Source organism: Panulirus ornatus, chromosome 50 (genome assembly GCF_036320965.1).
Source record: "Panulirus ornatus isolate Po-2019 chromosome 50, ASM3632096v1, whole genome shotgun sequence".
In the NCBI taxonomy this organism is placed as follows: Eukaryota; Metazoa; Arthropoda; class Malacostraca; order Decapoda; family Palinuridae; genus Panulirus; species Panulirus ornatus.
In genome coordinates, this window is record NC_092273.1 from 22066811 (window position 1) to 22082751 (window position 15941).

The following is a 15941-nucleotide window of genomic DNA, read 5'->3' on the forward strand; positions in this document are numbered from 1 at the left end:
ACAGTAAGATAAGACAGGGGAACAAAGAAGCTTTGAAAAGAATATAGTGGACGAGGCAGATGAAAATCCAAAACCCTCCCATAAATCCATCAGGAGTCATTTTTCAGTTAAGAAGCAACTAAGGGATTCAGAGGGAACAATTGTAGTGGATGATGTGAGGTTATGTTAGGGACTGGATAGCAAATTCAGAAATGTTCTCACAGTGAAAGACAATATAGCCCCAACACCAGTGAGAAGGATTGGGGAGGAGGTTTTGGTAATTGAGATATCTAGAAAGTTTTTGCATTAGCACCATGAACAAATGAAGAAAGCCCTCATTCACTCATGTCTGTGTTTTAGCTGAAACCACAGCGTCTTATCCACAACCAGGCTCTACAGACCTTCCCATGGCTTCAAATGACAGTGCATCAACCCTTGTCTATAATAATGTTCCAAATCATTCCATCCCTTGCACACCTTTAACCTTCCTGCATGTTCAAGCCCCAATCACTCAAAATTTGTTTCACTCCATCCTTCTATTTCCAATTTAGTCTTCCTCTTCTCTTTGTCACCTCCACCTCTGACATTTATATCCTCTTTGTCAACCTTCTCTTACTCATTGTCTCCACATATCAAAACCATTTCAGCACACCATCTTTAGCTCTTTCATACATTCTCTTTTTATTATCACACCTCTCTCTTTCCCTTTTTTTACTTGATCAAACCAACACCCCCCCACAAATTTTCCTCAAACATTTAATTTCCAACTCATCCACCTCCTTCCTGAGATTCTCATCTATTGCCCATGCCTTGCATCCCTGCAACATTGTTGAGACTGCTATACGGTCAAACATAACCATTTTTGCCCTCCCAGATAAGCACCTCTCTCTCTTCACTCTTTAGTGTTCCCAGAACCTCCACCACCTCACCCACCCGTGACTCATCTATGCTGCCATGGTTCCATTTGCTGCAACGTCCACTCCATCATGTCTAAAATGCTTTATTTCCTCCAAGTTTTCTCAGTATAACCTCACACCTCAATTAACCTTTCCCTCTACCTTGCTGAACCTAATAATCTTGCTGTTATTCACTTTCACTTTCAACTCCCTCTTTTCTCAGACCCTTCCAAACTCAGTCACCAAGATGTGCAGTTTCTTACTTGAATCAGCCACTTGTGCTGTGTCATCAGCAGACAATACCTGACTCGCTTTACAGCCCTCCTAGGGACTGCATATTCACACCTCTCTTCATGACTCTTGCATTTATCTCTCTCCACCCCGTCCTTAAACAAATTAAGCAGCCATGATGACATCACACACCCCTGCTGTAGACCATCTTTCACTTGGAACTACTCACTCTTCTTTCTTCCTATTTGTACACATGGCTTATACCCTTTAGAAAAACGCATGCAAAGTTCATCGGCTTGATTAGATTTCACCTCATTGCTAGAGGTGTGTGCTGTTACATTAGATATACCACTTGAATTATTTTTCAGGCTGTCATTAGGGAAAGGCAGTGTATCAAGGAATGAAATAGAGCAAATGTCACTCCATTGCATATGAAAGGAGACACTAGGGACAGGATTTTAACTGCAGACTTGTCTCACTAACAAGTGTGGTGTGTAAGGTTTTGGATAAAGTTAATAGAATGCAAGTGGATGACTTTCTTTTTTTTCCATACTTGATCACCGTAATTGACATTAGCGAGTTAGTACCAGGAACAATTGACGAAAGGCCACATCCATTCTTTAACTGTTCTGTGTGATGCAGTGAAACTACAGCCAAGTCCCACACAACTTTTAATGGTTGACCCCAGGTGCTTCACATACTCTGGTTCAGTCCATTGATGGTATGTTGACCTCAGTATACCACATTGTTCCAATTCACTTTATCCCTTGTGCACCTTTCAACCTCCTCCATGTTCAGACCCCAGTCATTCAAAATCTTTTTCTCTCCATCATTCCATCTCCAATTTGGTTTTCCTTTCCTTGTTCCCTTTGCTTCTGACACAAATATCCTCTTTGTCAACCTTCCCTAACTCATGCTCTCCATATATTCAAATCATTTCAGCACACGCTCCTCTGCTCTCTCAGCCACATGCTTTTTATTACCACATGTCTGTTATCTGTTCATTACTTAATTAAACCACCTCACCCCACATATTGTCCTCAGAAATTTCATTTCCAACACATTCACTTTCCTCTGCACAGCCTTATTTATAGTCCATACCTCACAACCATATGCTATTGTTGGGACTACTGTACCTTCAAAAATATCTGTTTTTGCCTTCCCAAATAATGAAAGGGAAGCCCAGATGGACTGTCTTTATCTAGACTTACAGAAAGCATCTAACACTGTACCACATAAGGGGCTGATCAACAAGCTAGAACACTCATTGGAAGTCAGCAAAGGTGGTACCAGAATTTAGAGAGCTAAGCTTCAGAGAAAAGCTGGAGGCTTTGAATTTAGATACTTTGGGAAAGAGAGGACTGAAGGGTGACCTGGTGACAGCCTTTAAGTTTGCAAAAAAGATCAGTAAAGTGGGCGTTTCTTCAAAAAAAATGTAGAGTTGAGCTACCAGAGGATGTAACGTGAAATTAAGTAATAATTTGTAAATAAGGATGTAAAGATATACTTTTATAGTATAAGTGTGGTGGATGAATGGAACAGATTGACTGAAGAAATAGTTAATGCAAATAGCATGCATAAATTTAAAGGATTATTTGATAGTAGAGAATGTTCAAGAGATGGAGCCCCACAAGTGTAAAAGTCCCACGCCATACAGAAAAAAAAAAATCATAGAGAAGGTTCAGAGGAGGGCAACAAAGATGGTACCATGTTAAGAAAGGTGGAGTACAAGAAAAGGCAGGAGACTTTCAGTCTACCCACCTTGGAGTTGAGAAGAGAAGGGGTGACTTGATCATAATGAAGATTTTAAAGGAGATCGATGACGCGGATGGTACACAGCGTTTCAAGAGGTATAAGGATAGAGGAGACAGAGGATGTAACATGAAACTGAGTAAGAAACTTGTTAATGAAGATGTAAAACATGATTTCATAGTATAAGAGTGGCTGATAATGGAACAGAATGACTGAGGACATGTCTGATGCGAACAGTATACATAACATTAGGAGAACACATGAGTGGAGAACACTTAGAGGAAGTAAGGTGTTGTAGATACCTTTAAGTGGACTTGGCAGCGAATGGAGTCATGGTAGTGGAAGTGAGTTATAGGGTGGGTGTGGGAGTGAAGATTCTAGGAGTATTGGGGAATGTGTGGAAAGAGAGATCATTATCTAGGAGGGCAAAATGGACATGTTTGAAGATATAGTAGTCCTAGCAATGTTGCATGAATGCAAGTCATGGGCTGTAGATGAGGATGTGTGGGGAAGGGTAAATGTTTTGGAAATAAAATGTTTGAAGACAGTATGTGGTGTGAGGTGTTTAGATCAAATAAGTGATGAAAGGGTAAGAGGGAGGTATGGTAATAAATGTATGGTTGAAAGAGCTGAAGAGGATGGGATGAAATGGTTTCAACATATGGAGAGAATGAGAGAGGAAAGGTTGGCAAGGATATGTGTATCAGAATTAAAGGTGACAAGGAGATCAAAATGTAAATGGAAAGATGTAGTGAAATATATTTTGAGTATTTGGGGCCTGGACATGTAGGAGAGTGAATGGCATGCATGGGATAGAGTGAAATGGAACAGTGTGATATGTAAGGGGAAATATTGTGTCAGTGGATTGAACCAGGGTACATGAAGCAGTTAGATGAAACCACAGAAATGTCTGTGAGGCCTGGTTCTGGATAGTGGGATGTTTTCAGTGTTAAACATGACAGCTAGAGAATAGATGTGAGCAATTGACATCTTTCTTCATCTGTTTCTGGTTCTGCTTTGTTAATGTGGGAAACAGCAAACACATATGAAAAAAGGTATCTTTTGGTATCCTGATTGAGTTTGACTGTCAGAATGTTTCTGCTACTCCAAGAAGCTCAAGAACACAGTCCATGCAAGTATCTCGCTAATCTAGTGTCTGATTGCTTACCATGGCTAGCATTGAACTCTTTATTAACTCTCACATTGACATTTTTCAATGATTTAACTGTATTTTGAAACATTGAAGTTATGTTGGCCTGATTGCTTCTGTTGTTTCCAAGGTGATCCCCTCATGAGCTTTAAGGTTCAGAAGCAGTTCTTGCAGTCTATCCACTGATGATTATGTCATTAACTTAATCATTACATTTCTAATTCTATTGGCCTTCCCATCAAATTTTTTTCAGTCAAACCATTTTATTTTTCTACTCTCCACTTTGTCCTAACTGCATCAACATCAGACCTCCCAGTGGATTTCAGAAATGTAAAATTGAGGAAGGCAAAGAATAGTGCTAGGTTTTATTTTTTTCTTCTTTTTGTTATTGGTTGTTATGCGCACATTCAAAGATTCAGGCTGCTGAAATGAGCAATGTGATGGGTGTTCACAAAGTTAGCACATGGTGCTAAATATTGAAGGAGTGTAAAAATGTGGAATGTCATCTAGTATCACAGAATGGGTTCAGCAAAATACCTTCACTTGGTTTGGTCCTGTGAAGAGGATGCACAGTGGCACGTCATTAAAGACAACATAAAAGAATTAAGTAGAAGGCATTAGAGAGAATGAAGGACAGTGAAGAGTAATTTGGGTAGAGGATTTAGGAATGTGTTAGTGGGATGGAGCATTCTAGAGAGGTGTGAAGGGATGAAATATCCTAGAGAAGGTTGAGGAGGATGGCACACTTAGGAAGGTGTGTTTATACAGGTTAGCCTGGAAACTTAACTGTGTGGAGGAATGAGATGTTGTGTAGATATTCATAGTTTGTATTGGACATGAATTATATAAGTATGAAATCAAGCTAAATATCTTAGTATGCATTGTTTAAGTGCTTTTTATCTCAGTAATTAAATGTACTGTTATATCAGAACAACCAGGGAGAGGAAGGGGTAATCAGTTTGAAACAGTACTGGAAAGATTCTCTCTCTTACCTGAACCAGGGTGGTGTTTGGTTCTTGGATTGAGCTCTAGAGGAGCTCTTATGTGTAATTGCATATTTACAGTGTACAGGCAGGTAACACTTATAGGGCATTATCTCTTGAACATTCTCTACTGTCATGCAATTTCATAAACTTCTACATGCTGTCCACAATTGCTGTATTCTCATTATGTTTATTCCATTCATCTAATACTCTTATACTAAATGAATATCTCTTTACATCCTTTGTAATATTTCCTCTTTAATTTCATGTTATGGCCACTGGTTGTTCTGTTATTGCATCTTTCAAAGAATTGTTTGAATTTAATGTCTCTTGCATTTCCCAGTAATACAGATGTCTTGATTTGTTGCTGTCTTTGTAGCCTTTTTCTGAACTTACTTTATCAGAATTTTGTACTTCTTTAAGTGTAGTAACCAAAGTTGGGAAGCGTATTCTAGTTTTGGTCTAATGTAGGATATGAAGAACTTGCTTAATACCTTATCTATATATTTTTGTTGTTATTCTGGAATTTGCCAGCAGACAGTTTGTTTCCTTTACTATTTATCTAGCATAGGACTCTGGCAAGAGGTTAGGGACAACGTTAACTCTCTAGAGTGTACGTGTTTCTGTCACCCATCATTTTGGTTATTATCATATTTTGTTAATGATAACATTATTAAACTCCTCTCTCTGTTTGATATTTTGTAAGGATTAGTTTTAGAAATAGTCTCAGCATGAGCTACCATTTTTATCCTTATGAAAGAAAAACACACTCAGTTGAAAAAAGTGAATGAAAGATGTAAAGTTTGGTGTATATAAAAAGAAAGCAAAGAAGATTTAGGTTAAAGAAATAGAATTTTGATGTCATTAGAATAGCTAGATAATCTGGAAAGAAATGATAAGATGCACAAAAGAGGTTCATGTGGTAGGTAGTTGTTGGTAGGCAGCAAACAATCAGGGAGGTATATTACCATTACTTTCCACCTGGGTATCGGAGGGTTAGTGATGGCTGTGTAGTGAGCCAGCACTTCAGTGGTTCTCAAGTTGCACTCCTGTGACTCATGTAGCTGTCTTTTCTTTCTGCCTCACCCACAAATGGACTACTGACATTCTGCAAGCAAACATACAATCTCTCCTTGTCATATATAACATTTGACAACCCAATTAACTGGCGCAGCTCAGTCTTCGTAGCTCTAGATTCTTGTGCTGTAAGCAATATATACTAGCCCTGCCTTATGGCAAAATGGTAGGAGCAATAGATATAGTAGGTAGGAACATATAGGTAGGAGCATCAGGTAGAAACATTTGGTGGAAGTAGTAGGAAGGAACGCTGGGCAGGAGCATTAGGTAGAAGTAGTCAGTAGGAACTTTAGGTAGGATTCTTTGCAAACACTTCATTAGAGTTGCCCTCTGCCAGTGGCCTGTTTGGGATGAAGCACTAGAGGCTAAGAAGCAGCACTGGAGCTCACTACTTATGGAGAACAGGCATCAAAGATATGGATATATAGAGAAAAATGATATTCTAAAGATAGCTGGAACATTAGTATTAGAGGGAAAGAAATTCATAAATGATATTGGGAGTGTTTTGAAAAACCAGTGAGAGTTGATTTAAAGGATGTGGATATTGGTTCAGTGAGATTAGAAATTAAAAGAGTGCACAGTGCATCAGTGGGAGTTAAAGACATTATAGAGAAGTAGGTGGAGATGGAAGTAAAGTATGTGAAAACAGGAGAAACTGGTACAGTAAGTTGTGAATGAGGTGACAAAATTAGGTCAGGAATAGAAAGTGAAAAAAGTTGGAAAGCATGTAAGGCTACATACATACCTGTCCCATGCTAACTTACTGTTTCAGACTGACTTGTTTATGTTCACATTTAATCTGTGATTATATCCTTGAGTGACCTGTATATGTGTTCCAGACTGACCTCTGTTGATATTCAAGGTTGATTTGTGTTGGTATTCCAGAATGAGCTCTGTTAGTAAATCAGTGTTATGTGAAATGATCAAGGTTGATTTCCAAATTGAACTTCATTACTGTTCCAGACAAACCAGTGTAGAAGTGTTGCTGCACTAGTATAACTAGCACTAATGGTCCAGCCTGACCTGTGTTGGCATTCCAGTCTCTACTATATTGGTGGTCCAGTCTGTTTTATGTTAACATTTTATTCTCTGCAATGTCAGTGTTTTAGACTAACTTGTATTGATGTGTGGTTGGTGTTGCAGAATGCCCTCCTGGAAAGTTTGGCGCTGACTGCAGTGAACACTGTGACAACTGCCATCATGGTATTTGTGACAGCTTTACTGGTACATGCACTAATGGCTGTGGAAGTGGAACTTCCTGCATCAGTGGTGAGTAAATTTATATATGAAAATTTGCATTTTGGCATCTTGGCATCCAGTCACTTCTTTCAAAACTCATTTAATTACATTTTTGTTTTGTCATTTGTTTCTGAACTTTTGTGATTACTATTTGCATGTCGTCAGGAGAGAATCCTACACTCGTGTTACCCTATCTCTTAACCTGTATATATGTAGCAAGCTTTTACTCATTTGTATGTACACACACAAACATACACACTCCCCAGCCTAAGCAAGGTACTCTTTTATCAACCAGCCCACAGGGTTGAACACCTGATCTGTGTGTAGGCTGTAGGCCATGCCCAGGATTCGATCCCATGCAAGTCTGACCCTGGGCTGGCCTGTGGTGAGTCATGGTCAGTAACAATCACCACTACAAAACATGCAGCAAATGTAATTACCTAGTTGTATATTATTTCATTATACTTTGTCGCTGTCTCCCGCGTTTGAAAGGTAGCGCAAGATAACAGATGAAAGAATCGCCCAACCCACCCACATATGTATATACATACATGTCCACACACGCACATATACATACCTATACATCTCAACGTATACATATATATATACACACGCAGACATATACGTATATACACATGCACATAATTCATACTGCCTGCCCTTATTCATTCCTGTTGCCACCCCACCACACATGAAATGAAAACACCCTCCCCCCACATGTGCGTGAGGTAGCGCTAGGGAAGGAACAAAGGCCACATTCATTCACACTCAGTCTCTAGCTGTCATGTATAATACACCCTAACCACAGCTCCCTTTCCACATCCAGGCCTCGCAAAACTTTCCATGGTTTACCCCAGACGCTTCACATACCCTGGTTCAATACATTGACAACAAATCGACCCCGGTATACCACATTGTTCCAATTCACTCTATTCCTTGCACGCCTTTCACCCTCCTGCATGTTCAGGCCCTGATCACTCAAAATCTTTTTCACTCCATCTTTCCACCTCCAATTTGGTCTCCCACCTCTCCTCGTTCCCTCCACCTCTGACACATATATCCTCTTTTTGAATCTTTCCTCAATCATTCTCTCCATGTAACCAAACCATTTCAAAACACCCTCTTCAGCTCTCTCAACCACACTCTTTTTATCACCACACATCTCTCTTACCTTTTCATTACCTACTCGATCAAACCACCTCACACCACGTATTGTCCTCAAACATCTCATTTCCAGCACATCCTCCCTCCTCCACACAACTCTATCTATAACCCACGCCTCACAACTATATGACATTGTCAGAACCACTATTCTTTCAAACATACCCATTTTTGCTTTCCAAGATAACCTTCTCGCCTTCCACACATTTTTCAACGCTCTCAGAACTTTCACCCCCTCCCCCACCCTATGATTCACTTCCACTTCCATAGTTCCATCCGCTACCAAATCCACTCCCAGATATCTAAAACACTTCACTTCCTCCAGTTTTTCTCCATTCAAACGTACCTCTCAGTTGACTTGTCCCTCAACCCTAATCTACCTAATAACCTTGCTCTTATTCACATTTACTCTCAGCTTTCTTCTTTCACTCACTTTACCAAACTCAGTCACCAGCTTCTGCAGTTTCTCACCTGAATCAGCCACCAGCGCTGTATCATCAGCGAACAACAACACTCACTTCCCAAGCTCTCTCATCCACAACAGATTGCATACTTGCCCCTCTCTCCAAGACTCTTGCATTCACCTCCCTAACAACCCCATCCATAAACAAATCAAACAACCATGGAGACATCACACACCCCTGCCGAAAACCGACATTCACTGAGAACCAATCACTTTCCTCTCTTCCTACTCGTACACATGCCTTACATCCTCGATAGAATCTTTAGTGCTTCTAACAACTTGCCTCCCACACCATTTATTCTTAATACCTTCCACAGAGCATCTCTATCAACTCTATCATATGCCTTCTCCAGATCCATAAATGCCACATACAAGTCCTTTTGCTTTTCTAAGTATTTCTCACATACATTCTTCTTAGCAAACACCTAATTCTTACATCCTCTACCACTTCTGAAACCACACTGCTCTCCCCCAATCTGATGCTCTGTACATGCTTTCACCCTCTCGATCAATACCCTCCCATATAATTTTCCAGGAATGCTCAACAAAATCATATCTTTGTAATTTGAGCACTCACCTTTATCCCCTTTACCTTTGTACAATGGCACTATGCAAGCATTCCGCCAATCCTCAGGCACCTCACCATGAGTCATACATACTTTGAATAACCTTACCAACCAGTCAACAACACAGTCACCCCCTTTTTTAATAAATTCCACTGCAATACCATCCAAACCCTCTGCCTTGCCTGCTTTCATCTTCCGCAAATCTTTTACTACCTCTCCTCTGTTTACCAAATCATTTTCCCTAACCCTCTCACTTTGCACACCATCTCGACCAAAACACCCTATATCTGCCACTCTATCATCAAACACATTCAACAAACCTTTAAAATACTCACTCCATCTCCTTCTCACATCACCACTACTTGTTACCACCTCCCCGTTAGCCCACTTCACTGATGTTTTCATTTGTTCCCTCATCTCACGCACTTTATTTACCTCCTTCCAAAACATCTTTTTATTCTCCCTAAGATTTGATGATATTCTCTCATCCCAACTCTCATTTGCCCTCTTTTTCACCTCTTGCACCTTTCTCTTGACCTCTTGCCTCTTTCTTTTATACATCTCCCCGTCATTTGCATTATTTCCCTGCAAAAATCGTCCAAATGCCTCTCTCTTCTCTTTCACTAATAATCTTACTTCTTCATCCCACCTCTCACTACCCTTTCTAGTCTCCCCACCTCCCACTCATCTCATGCCACAAACATCTTTTGCGCAAGCCATCACTGCTTCCCTAAATACATCCCATTCCTCCCCCACTCCCCATACCTCCTTTGTTCTCTCCTTTTTCCATTCTGTACTCAGTCTCTCCTGGTACTTCCTCACACAAGTCACCTTCCCAAGCTCACTTACTCTCACCACTCTCCTCACCCCAACATTCTCTCTTCTTTTATGAAAATCTCTACAAATCTTCACCTTCGCCTCCAGAAGATAATGATCAGACATTCCTCCATTTGCACCTCTCAGCACATTAACATCCAAAAGTCTCTCTTTTGTGTGCCTATCAATTAACATGTAATCCAATAACTCTCTCTGGCCATCTCTCCTACTTACATACATATACTTATGTATATCTCTCTTCTTAAACCAGGTATTCCCAATCACCAGTCCTTTGTCAGCACATAAATCTACTAGCTCTTCACCATTTCCATTTACAACACTGAACACCCCATGTATACCAATTATTCCCTCAACTGCTACATTACTCACCTTTGCATTCAAATCACCCATCAGTATAACCCGGTCTTGTGCATCAAAACTACTAACACACTCACTCACCTGCTCCCAAAACACTTGCATTTCATGATGTTTCACCTCACTCAATCAACCCCCCCCCCCACCACATATTGTCCTCAAACATTTCATTTCCAAGACTTTACACTTTTCCATACGTTTTAATCTGTAGCTTATCCATTGGATCCATACAATACCGTCAGAACCACACTACCCACAAACATACTCATTTTTCCCCTTCAAGATAATGACCTATCTTTCCACACATTCCTCAGTGCTCTCAGAAAATTTGCTCCCCGACCCCCTGATCTACATGGACCATAATGCGGTGGCCAAGTTTATGTGGAGCAGTGATGGCGTAAGCTATGGTAGCAGGATTTTCCTTTCCCTTGTAGGTCTAACCATGCTACAAAGGTCAAGCTGAGCTCTCAGAGGAATGCATGTAGGCTATTTTTTCTCCTGTACTTTTTATTCTTTCCTTCTTGGTGTATCAAAATTGAAATTGCTCATTTGAGTTAAAATAAATATCTAAGATAGAATATTCTAAACTGTATCAAGAACACTGAATAGCCTTGGATGCTCCAGTGCTTGACCTATAAGCTTAAACTTTATAATCCAGTCCAGTCCCTGATCCACCCTTTGATTCAACTGCCATGTCTCCACCCAAGCATCTAAAACACCCATCTTCCCCCAAGTTTTCTCATTTGAAACTCACACCCCAACGAACCTGTCTCTTTGTTCTGCTAGGTTTAGCAATCTTGCTTTTACTCACATTTACTTTGAACTTTCTCATTTCACACACTCCCAAGCTCAGGCACCAGCTCTGCAGCTACTCACTTGAATCTGCCAATGCTGCCATAACATCAGCAAACAATGCCAGACCCATCCCTCAGGAATTCCCCGACCCTCAGATGATTGCATACCTGCACCTCTCTCCAAGACCCTTGTATTTACTTCCCTTACCACCCTATCCATAAACAAATTAAAAAGCCATTGTGACATCAGATACCCTTCCCTGCTGCAGACCCACCTTCACTTGAAACCACTCGTCCTCTTTTCTTCCTACATGCACAGCCCCATACTCTCATAATAAAATTTTACTTCTTAATAGCTTTCCTCACACACCATATATTTGTGAGTTCTTCCACAAAGCATTTCTATCAAGTCAGTCATATGCTTTCTCCAAATCCATAAATGCTATGTACAAATTTTTCTATTTCTTTCAAGTATTTCTCACCCACAATCTTCACAGCAAACAGCTGACCCATACATCCACTACAACCCCAAAATAAATTTGTTCCTCCACAGTGTGATGCTTTGTGAATGTTCCCACCTTACTAATCACCGCTCTTCAATAAAGCTCAGCAAGTACACCCAACAAACTCATACTGAAGTAATTCAAACACGCTTTTTTATCCCCCTTGTCTTTATACATGGCGCTATGCATGCATTCTGCCGATCATCAGGCACCTTTCCATGATCCATACATACACTTAAAATCCATACTAACCAATGAACAACACAGTCTCCCACTTACTCAAGATATTCAGCTGCAATGTCATCCACTTCAGCTATTTTGCCACATTTCATCTTAAGACATTCACCACCCCCATGTGCCATGACTCTCACTTTGCATATGTTCCTGACCCAAAGACATTACATCTGCAACTCTTTCATCAAACACATTCAGCAATCCTTCAAAATATTCACTCCACCTTTTCCTCCCCTCATCTCTACCTCTTACAACTTTGCTATTTTCTCCCTTCACTGATTTTTCCATTTATTCTGTTGTTTTTCATACAATTAACCTCATCTCATCTGTCATTTGCCTTCTTTTTCAGCTCCTGCTCTTTCCTTTTGATGGTTTCAGCTCCTGCACTTTTCTCTTGATGGTTTATTTAGATATGAGAGTAAGGAATGTTGCAGTTGAGAGGGATATGGGGGTCTAGGAATGATGAATAACTTACAGAGTTGTATGCTGAAAAAAGCCTGGGTTGTTAAGCACATCTGGTTTAAAAATATGGACATATATGCACATATACATGATTGAGCAAAAGAAAGACTCTTGGATGTGAATTTGTTTAGAGGGGCAGCTGGTGAGATGTCTGGTAGAGGCAAAGGTGAAGATTTCTGGAAATCTCGTGTAAGAGGAAATTATATGAATTTGAAGAGGGTGGTGTAAGTAGGTCAGCTTGGGAAAGAGACTTGTGTGAAGAAATACCAAGACAGATTGAGTGTAAAATGGCAAACAGTAGACAAAGCATGGGGAATGGGTGTGGAATGGGAGATGTTTAAGGAAGTAGTGCTAACATGTGCAAAAGAAGTGTGTGGTAAACTGAAAATGGGAGGTGGGCAGGTGAGAGAGGGGTAGTGAGTGGCAGAATGATGAAGTAAAGTTGCAAGTGATAGGGAAGAGAGAGGTGTATGAACAAGAAAGGAGTGCAAATGATGGGAGATGTAAAGAGAAAGTGGCAGGAGGTCAAGAGGAAGATGCAGGAGTTGAAAAAGAAGGCAAATAATTTTGGGTAAGCTAGTATCAGTAAACTTTAGGAAGAATGAGATGTTTTGGAAAGAGGTTGATAGAGTGAGAATAACAAGATAACATGGGAATATCAGTGAAGGAGCAAAGCGGAAAGTGGTAACAGGTGGTGATAAGGTAAGGAGATGGAATAAGTATTTTCAAGGATTGTTGAAAGTGTTTGATGATAGGGTGTTTGAGTCATAGAGGCATGACAAAGTAAGGGAGTTATGTAGAGTGCTTTGATGAAGAGAGAAAAGATGATAAAAGCTTTGCAAGAGATGAAATGTGGAAAGGCACCTCGAAGTAGATGGTATTGCAGTTGAATTTCTTAAGAAACTGGGTGACTGTATCGTTGAATAGTTACTCGGGATTTTCACTGTATGTATGAATTATAGTAAGGTGTCTGATGATAGATGGAATGTATGTATTGTGCCACTGTCTGAAGGCAAGGGTGTTAAAGGTGAGTGTTCAAACTACAGTGATATAAGTTTATTGAGTACCTGGTAAGTTGTATGTAACATTGGTGATAAAGAGTTGTATGTGCCAGTGGTGATTTACATGAGTTTACATGAGTAAGACATACAACGGGAGGCCTGATTAGCCCATGACTGGGTTGTCTGAAAAAAGAATATATAACTTGACAAAAAGAAAAATAATAATTCCGCTATGTAGTTTTTAAAGCTATCACTGACTCCCCGCTGCTGCTCTTTAGCCTTCTAGTGTTCCCATTACTGCTGTTGTTTATACATTTATTTCTGGCATCCTATTAGGAGTATACCTGAATTTGTAGAATATTTGTCTAAACAATTTTTGAAGGTATTTATAGTTTTAGCATTCACTGCATCTGACGATAACTCATTCCAGTGCTCTACACACCTACAGGAAAAGAAGCTTTTTCCCAAGTCTGTACTACATCTTTTAGCTTTGAATTTATCCATTTGTCCTAGTTACCACATTTTCTTCTATTTCGAATATGTTCATTGTTTACTTTATTGAACTTATTCAGAATTTTGAACACTTGGATCAAGTCACCGCAAAGTCTATGTTTTTAGGGGAGAAGAGAGCCAATCATTTTAGCCTCTCTTCGTATGCCAGATTTCTAAGGGGTTGGATCAATTTTGTCATGTGTCTTTGTACTTGCTCTAATTTTACTCATTTTTTTTATAGTTTGGGGACCAAAACTGAACACCATATGTAAGGTGTGGTCTTAAGAATTATAAAGTGTAAGAATTATTTCTGTTGTCTTGTAATCTATGTTCTTGGCTATGAAACCTAACATTTGGTTGCCTTTTTTTACTTGCTGCTAGAGAGGATGAAAGGTAAGGTGTACAGAGTGAAGACAGATGTGATGAATGCTGGTTATAGGAAGGTATGGAAGAAATAGTGGTATGGCTAGGAATGAATGAAAATTACAAGGGAAGAAGGAAAGAAGGACATACAATTCTGCCATCACCGAGAGTGTAGGAGGGTGTTACAGAGCATGAATGGAATAGGTCAAGATTAGTGTGGGTGAAAGGAAATATTAGAATTGTGAAACATGCACAGACAGCATGTAAATGTGCAACTGTGAATACAAAAACTGTGTGAAATGACGGGTGAAATGAAGCATTTCTGGAGAAATTTAAATGACTGTATAAATCAGTTTTGAGTGTGAGTAAAAGGTGGTTGTCATGGGTGATATGAATCCAAAAGTGGGATGTGATGAAATTGGCAAGAAATTTGGAAAATTGTGAGTGTCTAGAGTAAATAAGAATGGAAGTTAGAATGTGGATGTCTTTGCTGAGAGGGGTGTATTCCTTGCAAAAACATTTTTTCAACACAAGATGATCCACAGGTATACATGGATGAGAAATGATGGAAGAGAAGAGCAAAAGGGAATGATTAACTATGTGGGAGTTGGTAATGGATTGAGAAAGACTATGCTAAATGCTAGAATTGTGAGAGGATTCTTTGAAGATTGATAATTTTGCAGTTCTATTGGGAGGGAGAATCAAGTAGTGGAGTTATGGTGTAAGGAAGAAAGGTGAGGTAAGAGTATTGGTAAGATAGAAGATGAATCAGAAAGAATGCAAAGAGGTGTATGAAAGGAGAGTGACTGGAAGTTTAGATGGAAGAGCAGTAAATTTAGGAATGTAGTAATGTGTGAATGAAGTTTATAGAATGTTTAGAGAAAGACTGATAAGCTTTAGAATTAGAAGTTGGATACAGGGTATGAGATATAGGAGAAAAAGGGAAATGCGTGGAGGTTGGATGAGATTAGAAATGGTATGAAAGAGAAGAAAAAGGCATATAGTAGATTGTTCAAAAGAAATGTACAGGAGAGAAGAATAAAAGATGTGTTAGTGGAATATAAAGAAGCTAATTGAGGAAAGCAAAGAAAGAGTAGATGTGGATTTTGGAGGAAAGTTGAGTGAAAAGAGGATAAAAGAGGAAAAGAGATAAAGAGGAGGAAGTGAAAGGAAGATGGAAACAGTATTTTGAAGAACTTATGAATGTAAGAGAAAGTGAGGCAGTCCTTTTACATGCATGGATATGGAGGATGGAAGACAGAGGATACAAGTGCAAAGGCCTAAAGCAGAAAGCAAAGCAAAAAAGGGCAATAATGAGGCTGAGGGTAGAAGAGGCACCTGGAGTGGCTAGGATTACAGCTGAAATGCCAAAGTATGAAGGAGAAAGTGTGATAAAAGTTGATT

The 15941-nt window shown here is 39.7% G+C and overlaps 1 protein-coding gene across 1 annotated transcript in view; it reads left to right on the top strand.

Moving 5' to 3' along the window:
• Positions 1–15941, top strand: part of LOC139764653 (receptor-type tyrosine-protein phosphatase mu-like) — a 298336-nt gene that overhangs the window by 65465 nt on the left and 216930 nt on the right. The window contains exon 12 of the mRNA XM_071691513.1: positions 7212–7337. Within this exon, the coding sequence (XP_071547614.1) occupies positions 7212–7337 (126 nt within the window). The remainder of the gene's footprint in view (positions 1–7211; positions 7338–15941) is intronic.